The sequence below is a fragment of the Macaca fascicularis genome, chromosome 13 (assembly GCF_037993035.2).
Source record: "Macaca fascicularis isolate 582-1 chromosome 13, T2T-MFA8v1.1".
Classification (NCBI taxonomy): Eukaryota; Metazoa; Chordata; class Mammalia; order Primates; family Cercopithecidae; genus Macaca; species Macaca fascicularis.
The window spans coordinates 23,088,755-23,101,364 of NC_088387.1; the positions used below are offsets into that span (position 1 = coordinate 23,088,755).

The 12,610-nt window shown below is 49.4% G+C and overlaps 1 protein-coding gene across 2 annotated transcripts; it reads left to right on the plus strand.

Annotated features, from left to right (window-relative positions):
* The first annotated feature begins 4,715 nt into the window (after window positions 1-4,715).
* CD8A (CD8 subunit alpha) lies at window positions 4,716-11,107 on the plus strand. Of its 2 annotated transcripts, XM_065526839.1 has the most exons (7): window positions 4,716-4,883; window positions 4,972-5,325; window positions 5,905-6,015; window positions 6,217-6,327; window positions 7,097-7,127; window positions 7,618-7,696; window positions 9,645-11,107. In XM_065526839.1, the coding sequence occupies exons 1-6, from the start codon at window positions 4,835-4,837 to the stop codon at window positions 7,646-7,648; spliced, it is 687 nt and encodes a 228-aa protein (XP_065382911.1). In that variant the 5' UTR covers window positions 4,716-4,834; the 3' UTR covers window positions 7,649-7,696; window positions 9,645-11,107. The 2 variants fall into 2 exon arrangements, with proteins under 2 accessions (XP_065382911.1, XP_065382910.1); XM_065526838.1 differs by lacking the exon at window positions 7,618-7,696.
* Window positions 11,108-12,610: the final 1,503 nt, after the last annotated feature.

Sequence of the window (12,610 nt, forward strand, 5' to 3'; positions counted from 1 at the left end):
TTCTTGGTGCCTCTACACTAAGAACAGACACTCAAGACCCAGGCCCAAGAATGGTTTGCTAAGAACAGATCCCAGCAAGCCAGCCCCTGATTCCAGTCATTGCCTGGCAGCTACGTCCTTGAAGATGTTTATCTTGCTTTTGAGTACATCTGCCTTCTCCCCTTCCTCCTCTTCCTTTTGTTTTTAACTATACCATTACTATGTGTTAAAGCATGGTATCAGCTGATCTTGATCAGACATATCAAATGCCTCATTCTAAACAACCTCTCTCCTAATTCTTCCTTTATCTTCAAACCCAGCTATGTGTGAAGCCTTTCCTGGCCACTCTTATTTGGAATGAACTATCTGGGCCTCCTCTGGTCTGCAGTACCCTACTTCTACCTTCCTTTAGCTTTTACTGAGCAAGAATTTCTTGAGTGTGTGCCACTCAAGTGTGTGCCAAGCCCTTTGTTTGGCACCCTGGTGTAAACATGAGAGGGACAAGTCTCCTTCCTCAAGGGACCAAGGGTTTGGTTGTCAAGCTGGACAGGCAAACAAACCATTGTACTCCAGTCTGCAGATACCCAAGGTCCGGGTGACACAGAGAAGAGAAGGATGTGGTCTGTACTGTCTGGGAGTGGGAGGGGAAGGAGCTGAACCCCACAGGAAGGAGATGCTTGAGCTGGGTCTCAAGGGAGAGGAGTTTGGTAAGCAGAGAGCAGAGGTGAGAACATTCTTGGCTGAGGGAATAGCATGTTTAAGGGCTCTGAAGTGTAAAGGACTAGGGCCCCGTTGAGAAATGAGAGATGCTGAGCCTAGGAATAGTGAAGAAGGTGACGGGTGAGAGGACAGAGACTATGAAACCAAGTGCTCAGGGCCTCACAGGCAACATTAGGGATCCCTGACATTCTACTAGGGATACCAGGAAGCCCTCTCAGGTTGAAGCAGGAGGTTGGCATGATGAGATTTTCACTAGAAGGGACCAGAGTAGAAATGGGAGTGTCCAGTTAAGAGGCCATTGCAAAAGTTCAGGAAAGAAGGACAGCAGCCTAGATGAACTTGGGGAACTCGGGGTGGAGGAAAAGAAGGGTGACAGAAGTGAAGCCAAATTGATTGGTATTTCTAATTGAGATAAAACAAAGCCCTAATAACTCTAGAGTTTCTAGCCCTGGACGAGTTAACTCCTTCCAAGAACAGTAACATCTCCATAGACCTGAATTGGCAATGGGGACACAGCAGGCAATTTTCCAGCTATGATTCCAGCTTGTCCCTGCAGTCCATGTCTTAGGAGCAGTGGCACAGAACCCTGATGAATTTCCTACCACTGTTCTGCCCGCTTATGCATTTTGAATATGTCTTTAGTCTACATTAAAATTTTCCATTTCCATGGACCAGTTTAAATCAGCATAGAAACTGGTTACTATCTTACCCTATTTACTTCTGGATATTTTTTAAAATAAGGAGCTTGCTTAAAGGAGTGCAGTCATTCACATTTCTTCATGCCATCCCAAGTGAGTGCTGCAGTGTGGGGTTTGGGAGTTTACCTGGAAGTGATGGATAGGCCCAACCCAGCCCTCTGCACACCTGGTCTACAGAAAGTGTCTCCAGAACTCGTGCAATTGCATCTGTTCTGCCTACTGCAAGGCGGATGTCATTGTGGTTACATCGAAAATCCACCACATTCTGCAAAAAATATCATTGGGGTCACAAAGCCTCCTTGATGGGTTTGACATGTTGCCTTGTCCTCTCCCCTCCAACCCCCGTGGTGCTCTGTACAAAGGGGCTGCCACCCCCCGGCTGACACTTTTCTGAGCTGCAGGGCTAGAAGGCCCCCAAGCTGATTTCCGCAAGACTAAGATGGAACTACTCTATTTTAAAGCAGTACACCCCCAAATCTGGTCATCATCATACTCAGGGTCCTGATTCCCAAGATCCAAATATGTGGAGGTTGACTCTGGCCCCCTCCATGCTTCCACCACTGGGCAAGTGCAGTTTCGTATCTAGTCATCTTCCTTACCACCCTCTTGATTGTAGCCTTTGGCCAGCAGGGCCATTTGACACTCCTGATACAGTGCTGGTGGTACTGAGCAAAATGGCAAACTACCATCTACAGCAAGGATTGATGTGTTGGTGGCCTGTCTGGACTTGATTTCTTCCTTGTCTCCCTCATTCATGTGAGTTGAGGGACAGCACTGCGTCTACACAGCGAGGGACCCACATACCATGCACACACGCACACACATACACACACACACATGCATACATCGATATGCCAGTTATAACCATCATTGCAAAGGTGTTTTCTTTCCCAGCTACCTCATCTTCCATCTGAAAAAGCTGCAGGTACTGGTGCAAGCCCTCAGTGATACAGATACATTATATCTACTACAGCCTTGCTAGTGTTGCAATAATGAGAAATTGCCTAAATGTCCACTAACAGCAGAATTACATTATGGAACACCCACATAAAATGCCCCCATTTATAAGAATGAGGTGGATCTACATCTGCTGAAAGTTCTCCTTCCACTGTGAAACAAAATATCTTGCAAAAATACATATCTTATACAATCCCACGTGTCTAAGATGATGTATAAACATCTGTTTAGGTACAGATAATATCTGAGGGACACATTCAACTGTAACAGTGGTTTTCTGTGGGGAGCAGATGACAGTGATGAGAGTTGAGACAGGGGACTTTGTGTTTGTTTTTGTACAATAATATATTGCACTGTTGTCACTTAAAAGACATTTTTTTAAATTTCAGAATATAAAACGTTACATGTTCCATGTTAGAATAAGCATCTTGGATGCTTTGAGGGAGCTGGAAGGAGGTACTGAAATCCAAATAATTAAAAAAAGAAAAAAAAGCCCATCCAGGCCCCGATATGGTGGCTCACACCTGTAATCTCAACACTTTGGAGGCCAAGGCGGGGCAGAGTACTTGACCTCAGGTATTGGAGACCAGCCTGGGCAACATGGTGAAACCCCATCTCTACCAAAAATGCAAAAACTCAGCCCGGCATGGTGGTGCGCACCTGTGGTCCCAGCTACTTGGGAGGCTGAGGTGGAAGGATCACTCGAGCCTGGGAGGTAGAGGCTGCAGTGAGCTGAGATCGTGCCACTGCACTCCAGCCTGGGCAACAAAGCCAGACTCCATCTCAAAAAAACAACCAACCAACAGCAACAACAACAACAACAGAAAACCATCCAACACTTAAGTTTGGGCCTCACAAGGATAAGGAGAGTGTAGTTCAACAAGCACAGCTCAGCCCATGCTGTGTTTCTGGGGATGGAGGACACATCATGAAGTCTGGGGCATGGTCCTCACCCAGCAGAACTCATAGGTGGGGCAGACAGACATGTGGAACACAGAATGCCAGGTGTCTTGTCTCTAGGATCAAGCAGTAGTAATGTGAGGTGCAGCCACAGTGGGATTCAAAGTGGAAAGATTCAGAAGCCCGGAAGAAATGGGAAGAGGGCATGCCACTGGGGTTAGAAGGTTTCAGGACAGAAACAGGCAAAAAGGAAGGATGAGCCTGTAGTCGCAGCTACTCAGGAGGCTGGGGCAGGAGGATCACTGGAGCCCAGGAGTCCCAAGGCCAGCCTGAGTAAAACAGCGAGACTCCAGTCTTTAAAAAAAGAAAGAAAGAAAGAAAGAAACAGAAAGGAAGGGGACACATGTGTGCTAGGGACAGAAGAGAGAAAACTGCCTCTACCCAAGCATTCACCCACGTCACCCACACCTCCCCGCCGAGCGCCCAGAGCTGGGGGTGAAAGAAATGAGGTCCAAATGAGACTGCACAGGAGCTGCCTCCAGGGCTTTCACAGACCAGCATTCCAGGCAGATCTACAGCAAGTGCAAGGGCGTGAAAGCACAGAGCGCAGGGGTTGAATAACCTCAAGCCTGTGAAGCTGCAGCTGCAGCTGCAGGTGTTTGGGAAAGGCAGGGCAGGGGGCTGTGCGGAGGCTGGGAGGAGCCAGCACCCAAGGGCTGGTCAACCAAGCTGAGGGTTGAGTTTCCATCCAGCAATGCAGGCCATGGGAGGCTGCAGGAGTGACGCTGTTAGATCCCCTTTATGAGAATAATTTTTATAACAACGTGGCTGGAGGACTGGTCAGGAGAGAGACTAGTGTGGGGGCTGTTGCAAAGACTCCAAGAAGAGATGCGACTGTTTGGTGAGTTTAGCCGCTGGATGAAAGGCCGGAAGGATGAGGTCAGCAGCGCACTGACACTGCCACCCAAAGCTTCGGCTGCTGCCGCCCTCATGGAAATTTCCTGGGGGAAGGGAGAGGGCCCTTCCTCGGTGAACACTGGGGCTGCTCTGCGCGAGTTCCTGAGAAGCGGGCAGGTGGCTAGCTCCTCTTCCTTTTCAGCCCTCAGTGCCCATTTTGCCAACAAAAAGGGTGACAGTATAAGAGACGCCTTTAGTGAAGGCAAAGGAAGGGACACTCCCCTCCTTTCCTGCCGACTCTCGCCCTCACTTCTTGAAATCTTTGATCTCCCTTCACCCACTCTGTCACTCTCCTAACACAACCATTTCCAGGGACTATTTCCAAGCCCTTTTCCTCATCCCCGAACCTGCAGTTTTCAGCTGCCCCCAGTTGCCTGACCAGGCTGCCTCGACGGCCCCATTCACAGGCCCCAGACTCCTCACCGGGCTGGAAGGCGACAACCGCGAAAAGGAGGGTGACTCTCCTCGGCGGGGGCTTCGGGTGACATCACATCCTCCAAATGCGAAATCAGGCTCCAGGCCGGCCGAAGGGCGCAACTTCCCCCCCTCCGCTCCCCACCGGCTCCCGCGCGCCTCCCGTGGCGCCCGAGCTTCGAGCCGAGCCGCGTCCTGGGGAGCGCGTCATGGCCCCACCCGTGACCGCCTTGCTCCTGCCGCTGGTCTTGCTGCTCCGTGAGTTTGCGACCCCCGGAAAGGCAGGGGATGGGGCGGGCGGGGGGCGCGGGACTCGGGGCTCAGCCTCGCTTCCTGCTGCCTGCAGACGCCGCCAGGCCAAGCCAGTTCCGAGTGTCGCCGCTGGGTCGGACCTGGAACCTGGGAGAGACGGTGGAGCTGAAGTGCCAGGTGCTGCTGTCCAACCCGACGTCGGGCTGCTCGTGGCTCTTCCAGCCGCGCGGCACCGCCGCCCGCCCCACCTTCCTCCTATACCTCTCCCAAAACAAGCCCAAGGCGGCGGAGGGGCTGGACACCCAGCGGTTCTCGGGCAAGAGGTTGGGGGACACCTTCGTCCTCACCCTACGTGACTTCCGCCAAGAGAACGAGGGCTACTATTTCTGCTCGGCCCTGAGCAACTCCATCATGTACTTCAGCCGCTTCGTGCCGGTCTTCCTGCCAGGTCCGGGCGCGGGGTGCGGCACCTCTCCGCGTGGGGCTTGGGGTTCACCTCAACCTGTTTTCCACACACAGGTCCTGCTTTCAAGCCTCTTAGGGCACCTGGAAGAGACTTAGATATTGTTCCCATTTCACAGACACAGCAAACTGAGGCTAACGTGCGGCTGAGTAGGGACTAGGAATAGTGTTTTACGTCCGGCCGATCTGGGCTCGAGTTCGGATGCTTGTGTGGTTTTGGGCAAATGACTTAAATTCTCTACGCCTCCGTTTGTTCGTGGGTAAAATGCGGACAGCAATCAACCCGCGCTCCAGGGTTGCTGGTTGCCCGGGAGAGAGGACAGGTGCAGGGGAGCGGGCTCCTACGCTCGGGCCGGGCGCCGCGTGCGCTTGGCTAAGCCAAGGCCCGAGCACAGGGGTCCGCGCGCATTCCGAGGTACCCATCCCGTCTCCTCTGCCATCCCTTCTCCCAGGAAAACCGGGGGGGAGGTGTTCCCGTGGGGAAAGGCGCGCGAGGCTGGGGCCGGGGCGGGGGCGCGTCCATAATCCCAGACTGGCCCCCAACCACGCTCTGTTGCCCCTGCAGCGAAGCCCACCACTACGCCAGCGCCGCGACCCCCCACACCGGCGCCCACCACCGCGTCGCAGCCCCTTTCCCTGCGCCCAGAGGCGTGCCGGCCAGCGGCGGGGGGCTCAGGTGAGGCGTGCGGGGGCTCGGGGCGGGGGCGGCACGGACCGCGGGGAGAGCCCATGCCAAGGGGAGCCCTGATACTGTAGGTCAAGGGCTATCCAAGTGGTGGGAAACCGAGTCCTGAGGTGGAGAGACGTGCCTGGGATGGTGGGGCGGTTGAGAGGTCCCGGGCCCGCTCCTAAATGTCGGCGTCTTTGGTGTCGTCAGTGAACACAAGAGGGCTGGACTTCGCCTGTGATATCTACATCTGGGCGCCCTTGGCCGGGGCCTGCGGGGTCCTTCTCCTGTCACTGGTCATCACCCTTTACTGCAACCACAGTAAGTCCCGAGGAATCGCGGCCGGGAGGAGACGGCTCTGCTCCTGCCTTTGGCGCTGCTAGCTCCAGGCGGACCTTGCGGGGTGTGGGGTTGAGATTTCTGGGACTCCCGAGCTGCCCCGCAGGTACAGGCACTTCTTTCCTGGAGATAGAATGCGCGAAAGCCCTTCCCGCTCCTTGCGCTCTCAGAGAGGTTTTGGGAGACAAAGCCCTGTTCCCAGAGCCGCTGCAGCGGGTGTGTTCGGTCAGCGAAGCCCGCAGCGCGCGCACATGTCGGGACACACGACAAATGCCCGCCAGGAGGGGGCCGCTGTGCCCCTGGGTCAAGTGCCCAGGGGGGTTAAGTCAAAACCACGACCAGTTTGAGGTTCGTCCTTGGCCCTCTTCCCGCGAACCGCCTACTCTGCTTTGGGTCCCATGCAAGGGAGGTACCGGGTCAGGTCTGCAGGCTCCCTGCTTCCGCCCGCGTCTGTAGTTGCAATTTTAAAAAAATGGATGCTTGAGACGAAGGATGGGTAAGAAGCCCTTACCGGGCTCTCAAGAGTTATAATCCTCAAAGAAATAGGGGAAAGGAAGGAGAATTCGTAGGGGCCATTGCCTATTTGCCTCATCCAATTTCAGCCCATGATCGTTCTGAAATGATTTTTTGTAAAACCAAAAAACAGCAGCAGCAACAACAACAACAACAACAAAACAAAACAAAAACACTGTCTTTGGGGACTATTGGTGGATGGGGGCACTCACTTTTTCCCTTCTTTTTCCTTATCCAGGGAACCGAAAACGTGTTTGCAAATGTCCCAGGTGAGTCTCTTGGAACGCTCAGCCTGCTCACCTTGGCCAGCCCTGGGGTGGTCTCCTGGTTTCCCCAGTAGCAAATAGTAGCAACTTTTCCCAGAGAGAGGTCATGGCCGTGGAGTCCTGGGGCAGGGAGTCAGGTAGTTTCTGAGCAAAGAGAGGCCAAGGCTGGCATCTGGCCTGCATCCTTGAGAAAAAGTAGGCCCAGGTTAGGCTGGTGTCCACACAGTGTGACTCCAGTAAATCTCCATCTTATTTGGCCTGGCACTTAAAAAAAAAAAAAATACCTGAGGGATTCCCCCAATTCATCCGAGCTCCTTGGAGGACCTGACCTCCTCTTTATTGTGATTATTCCATCTGGGTTTTGTTGTTTTCTTAAGAAAATCTTTTTTTTTTTTCTACTTGGCTGGTCTAGTGTTTTGAGGGAGAGCCAGTCTTTTATCAGCTGAACCAAAAAAATAATGGCTTTGCTTCCTAATTTCTCTGTGTCATGTAGGACCTTGTTTTGCTGTCAAGGACTGGAGTAGAAAAAAGGGGAATGAGATGCAGGGACAATTAGCTCCCTGGCAGCTCAAGTGAGTGCCCCATCCAGTTTCAGCCCATGATCATTCTGAAATGATTAAAACACACACACACACTCATTGTTATAAACCTCCTCTCCACCCGTTGGCTGAGGCATCCCTGTGGTAGCATCTAACAAGTTCCTGCTCTAGTCAGACCTGTGATAGGGGTAATACACCCCATCTCTCTTAATCCTCACAGCAACCTTGCCCCATCTCATGGCTCAGGGATTAGTAAAGTGGCAAAGGCACAATTAAACTCAGATTATCAATAATAATAACCATTTGATGAAAGCCTCTAATGCATGTTACTTGCTTTATAGATAGACTTTTTTAAAGTTTTATAACAACCTTTAAAGTAGTCACGATTACCTGCATTGTACAAATAAGGAAACTGAGGCTTAGAACATTTAGTGATTTGTCCAAGGTCATACTGCCGGGGAGCTGCAACTTCCATCCAAAGCTCAGACACCTTCCCCATGGTTGCAGGCTGAAGTGTTAAGGATAACCGAATATGTACACCAGTTCTATTCAGTAGATGAAATATTTTACATTTTATACCTGGAGTTTGCATTTTATACGCCTGTACATTTTTCTGAGGAAATCCAAATTCAGGACTTTACACATTGTTATTTTTACCAATAAAAATGCAATGAATTTCCAATGCATATGTTATAGGTGATATGCTAAGGGGATAAAGACTGTTTAAAAATCAGCCGGGTATTGTGGTGCATACCTATAATCGAAGCTACTCAGGAGGCTGAGGCAGGAGAATCTCTTGAACCCAGGAGGCGGAGGTTGCAGTGAGCTGAGATCGTACCACTGCACTCCAGCCTGGGTAACAGCAAGATTCCATCTCAAAAAAAAAAAAAAAAAAAAGAAAAGTTTTAGCATTTTAATTATTCAGGGTACACTTGGGAACTTTTGTAGGAGAATCATCCCTTTTCCCAAAACTCTGATTTTGAGATGAATAACTGAGAATAAAGTTCTGCCTTAAAATACAAAGCTATACAGATTAAACACATCTGGGGAATTCCAACACCTGAGTTAATATACTCAGTGATGATGGTGGGCCGCTCCGCTTCAACAGAGAGATTTTAGAGGGCTGAGAGTGCAGACATGACACTCATGATGAATTAGCATGTCTACGAGGTGCCAGCCTGGTGCTGAATTCACACTTTTTTTTTTTTTCTTTCTTTCTTTCTTTTTTTTTTTTGAGATGGCGTCTGGCTCTGTCGCCCAGGCTGGAGTGCAATGGTGTGATCTTGGCTCACTGCAACCTCTGCCTCCTGGGTTCAAGTGATTCTCCTGCCTTAGCCTCCTGAGTAACTGGGACTACATGCGCCCGCCACCACGCCCAGCTAATTTTTATATTTTTAATAGAGATGGGGTTTCACCATGTTGACCAGGATGGTCTCGATCTCTTGACCTCGTGATCCGCCGGCCTTGGCCTCCCAAAGTGCTGGGATTACAGGCTTGAGCCACCGCACCCGGCCACTAACACGTTTTTAGCGTAACATCATTTGGCTGATGATGGTGATTTGCTCACATCCTCCTCTCTCCCTGTGATCCTCCAGGGCTGAGAATCAGGTCAGCTAATGACTTTGGTTATCAGTCTCACTCTCACACCTCTGTGGAGACCTTGACAAGGGCTCCAGGAAGCTACACTAACTCCGTTTAATCCTGGCTCAACCACCACCTAGATGTGTGACCTTGGGCAAGTTTAACTTCTCAAGCTCAGCGCCCACCCTTAAGGCTGCGGTGAGGATTACATGAGATGCCGCAAGTAAGGCATTTAGCAGAGGTGCTGTGCTGAGGTCATTCAGCCAATCCCATGCTGGTGCCCCAGGAGCAGGTTCTCAGACTTTTCAAAGGCTGGGGGATTGGGAGGCTGGACATGGCTGGATGGAAGCTGCACTGATGGGGTTCTCGCTACAATGATGGTCGCTTTCCTTTCTTTCAGGCCTGTGGTCAAATCGGGAGGCAAGCCCAGCCTTTCGGACAGATACGTCTAACCCTGTGCGACAGCCACTACGTTACTTCAAACTGAGATCCTTCCTTTTGAGGGAGCAAGTCCTTCCCTTTCATTTTTTCCAGTCTTCCTCCCTATGTATTCATTCTCATGATTATTATTTTAGTGGGGGTGGGGTGGGAAAGATTACTTTTTCTTTATGTGTTTGACGGGAAACAAAACTAGGTAAAATCTACAGTACACCGCAAGGGTCACAATACTGTTGTGCACACATCGGGGTAGGGTGTGGAAAGGGGCAAGTCAGAGCTACCCGCAGAGTTCTCAGAATCATGCTGACAGAGCTGGAGGCACCTGTGCTATCTCAACCTCTTCCCCACCCATTTTACAAAGGGGGAGGCTAAAGCCCAGAGACAGCTTGATCAAAGGCACACAGCGAGTCAGGGTTGGAGCAGTAGCTGGAGGGACCTTATCTCCCAGCTCAGGGCTCTTTCCTCCACACCATTCAGGTCTTTCTTTCCAAGGACCCTGTCTCAGGGCGAGTTGCTTGAGTCTCCAACTGCAAGGGAACAAGTACTTCTTGATACCTGGGATATTGTGCCCAGAGTCTCGAGGAGGTAATGAACTCTGCCTTTGGCAGAGTTATATAATGTATAGTTATATAATGTAAACATCAGACTCTTTTTAATATAATCAAGTCTAAAATTCTGTAGACCTAAAATAAAATGAAGGGGTGAGCTTAACCCTTGAAATCTATAGTTATATAATGTAAACATCAGACTCTTTTTTTAATATAATCAAGTCTAAAATTCTGTAGACCTAAAATAAAATGAAGCGGTGAGCTTAACCCTTGAAATCTAATCCCTCTGTCTCTAAAGAAAATCTCTGTGAAACCTGTACATGGAGGCGGAATTGCTCTCCCAGCCCTTGCATTGCAGAGGGGCCGCTGAAAGAGGAGAGGCCACTCCTTTACAAATAGAATTTGAGCATCAGTGAGGTTAAACTAAGGCCCTCTTGAATCTCTGAATTTGAGATACAAACATGCTCCTGGGATCACTGATGACTTTTTATACTTTGTCAAGACAATTGTTGGAGAGCCGCTCGCACAGCCCTGGCCTCTGCTCAACTAGCAGATACGGGGATGAGGCAGACCTGACTCTCTTAAGGAGGCTGAGAGCCCAAACTGCTGTCCCAAACACGCACTTCCTTGCGTACAGTATGGTACAAACAATGCCTGCGCATTGGAGAGAAAAAACTTAAGTAGATAAGGAAGTAAGAACCACTCATAATTCTTCACCTTAGAAATAATCTGTTAATATGGTATACTTTCTTCCTGATTATTTTCTATGCATACGTGTAAAATATGTCTTTCTTTTTAAAATGGGATTGTACTATGTTGTTATAAGTGGCTTTAATGAATAAACATTTGTAGTATCCTCTTTAATGGATAAATAGCATCCTATTTTGGTTGTGCCATCATTTATTTAACTATTACCTGGTATTTAGTTGTTTCCAAACTTTTCCTACTATAACACTACTAAAATGTTGCATATATCTTTGTTTCTTTAGGATAAAGACCTAAAATTATTGAATCAGTCCTCACCTTCACCTGAGCCTGCCATTTTCACATCAATCAAAATAGATTAGCTTCATCCTGCATCACCCTTCTTCCTTTTGTTCTTTCTTGGTAACAGATGAGACGATGATGCTCCTTTCATGATACATCACAAAGTCGTCTTGCTGTTGAGGTAAAATATACGTACTGAAAATTGCTTAAGTTGTAAATGTACAGCTCAGTGACATCATAAAGCAAACACACCCATGTAATCAGCCCTCCAGAAGTCTGTTGTAAGTTTTAAAACCAAGATACTTTTAGAGAACAGAAAGCAAGAGTAGCTTTCCGTTCCCTAAGTGAAGTAGCCTGTGTCTGTTAAAGCAGAAGAGAAAGCCGAGATATTACCCATGAGACAAATTCCCCATGTCGCTCCTCCCTGAGCCCAGCTGATCAGAGCCAGGAGGTGCCCGGCATACTGAGGGCCCAGTCAGGGCAGGTGCCAGGTTTTGAGGCCTCCTGTGGAAGCAGGGCCTGGGCTCCAGGCTATCTCCGGATTCTCTGGGGAACGATGAGCATCTCACAACACGTCGCTCCCCTTCTCATGGGAGAAACTTGTGAAGTTGACCCCGGAGCACCAATGAATGTCAAAGAATCTGTGCCAGGGCAAAAACAGGAAAAGGGCATTTCTGCCACAAGCAGCATTTCCTCTTCAACCTTGAGCTCAAAGTTGGTGGTGGTGAGTGGTGGAGGGGCCACGCTTCGGAGGCTCCGGAAAGGGCCAAATACTTACTATTTTTTATACCCTCAAAACAACCAGGATTTCACTTGCCACAAGTAAAATGGTAAACAATAATTTGGACATTAAAAATATCAATATAGGAACATCCATTCATTAGAGCTGGCCCTCTGGACCGGGAAGAAAACAGAAAACAAATCTGCAAGCCATGCAGGCCTAAAGCACGCTCATGGTGGGCTGTGAATTCAGGCTTAGGAATCACTGACAACCACAGACCTCCAACCTGTTCATTCTACACATGCAGAAGGAGCACCCACAGTTCAGAGCTGCCAGCCTCGGGTGCAACAATGTTTCATTTGCCAATTGCTAGCCTGAGACATTGGTTCTACAAACCCTCTTACCATGTATGTGGAAGATGCCCATAACAGGTTTTTTTTTTTGACCCTGAAAAACACAAAGGAGAGAAGTGACTCCTCTGTTATGCTGTAAACTTGGTATCAGCTGCTGGAATCCAGCCTCAGTGTAGTTCATTTCACATTCATTCATTTAATAAAAACATATCCTATTCGTGGAAGAGAAAAGCCAGAGAGAAATCTGTCATTTTCCTTCTCCAGCTTTCAGTTGGATTTAAGAGAGCCCACTCTACCTTAGAAAATTCCCCATGAATCT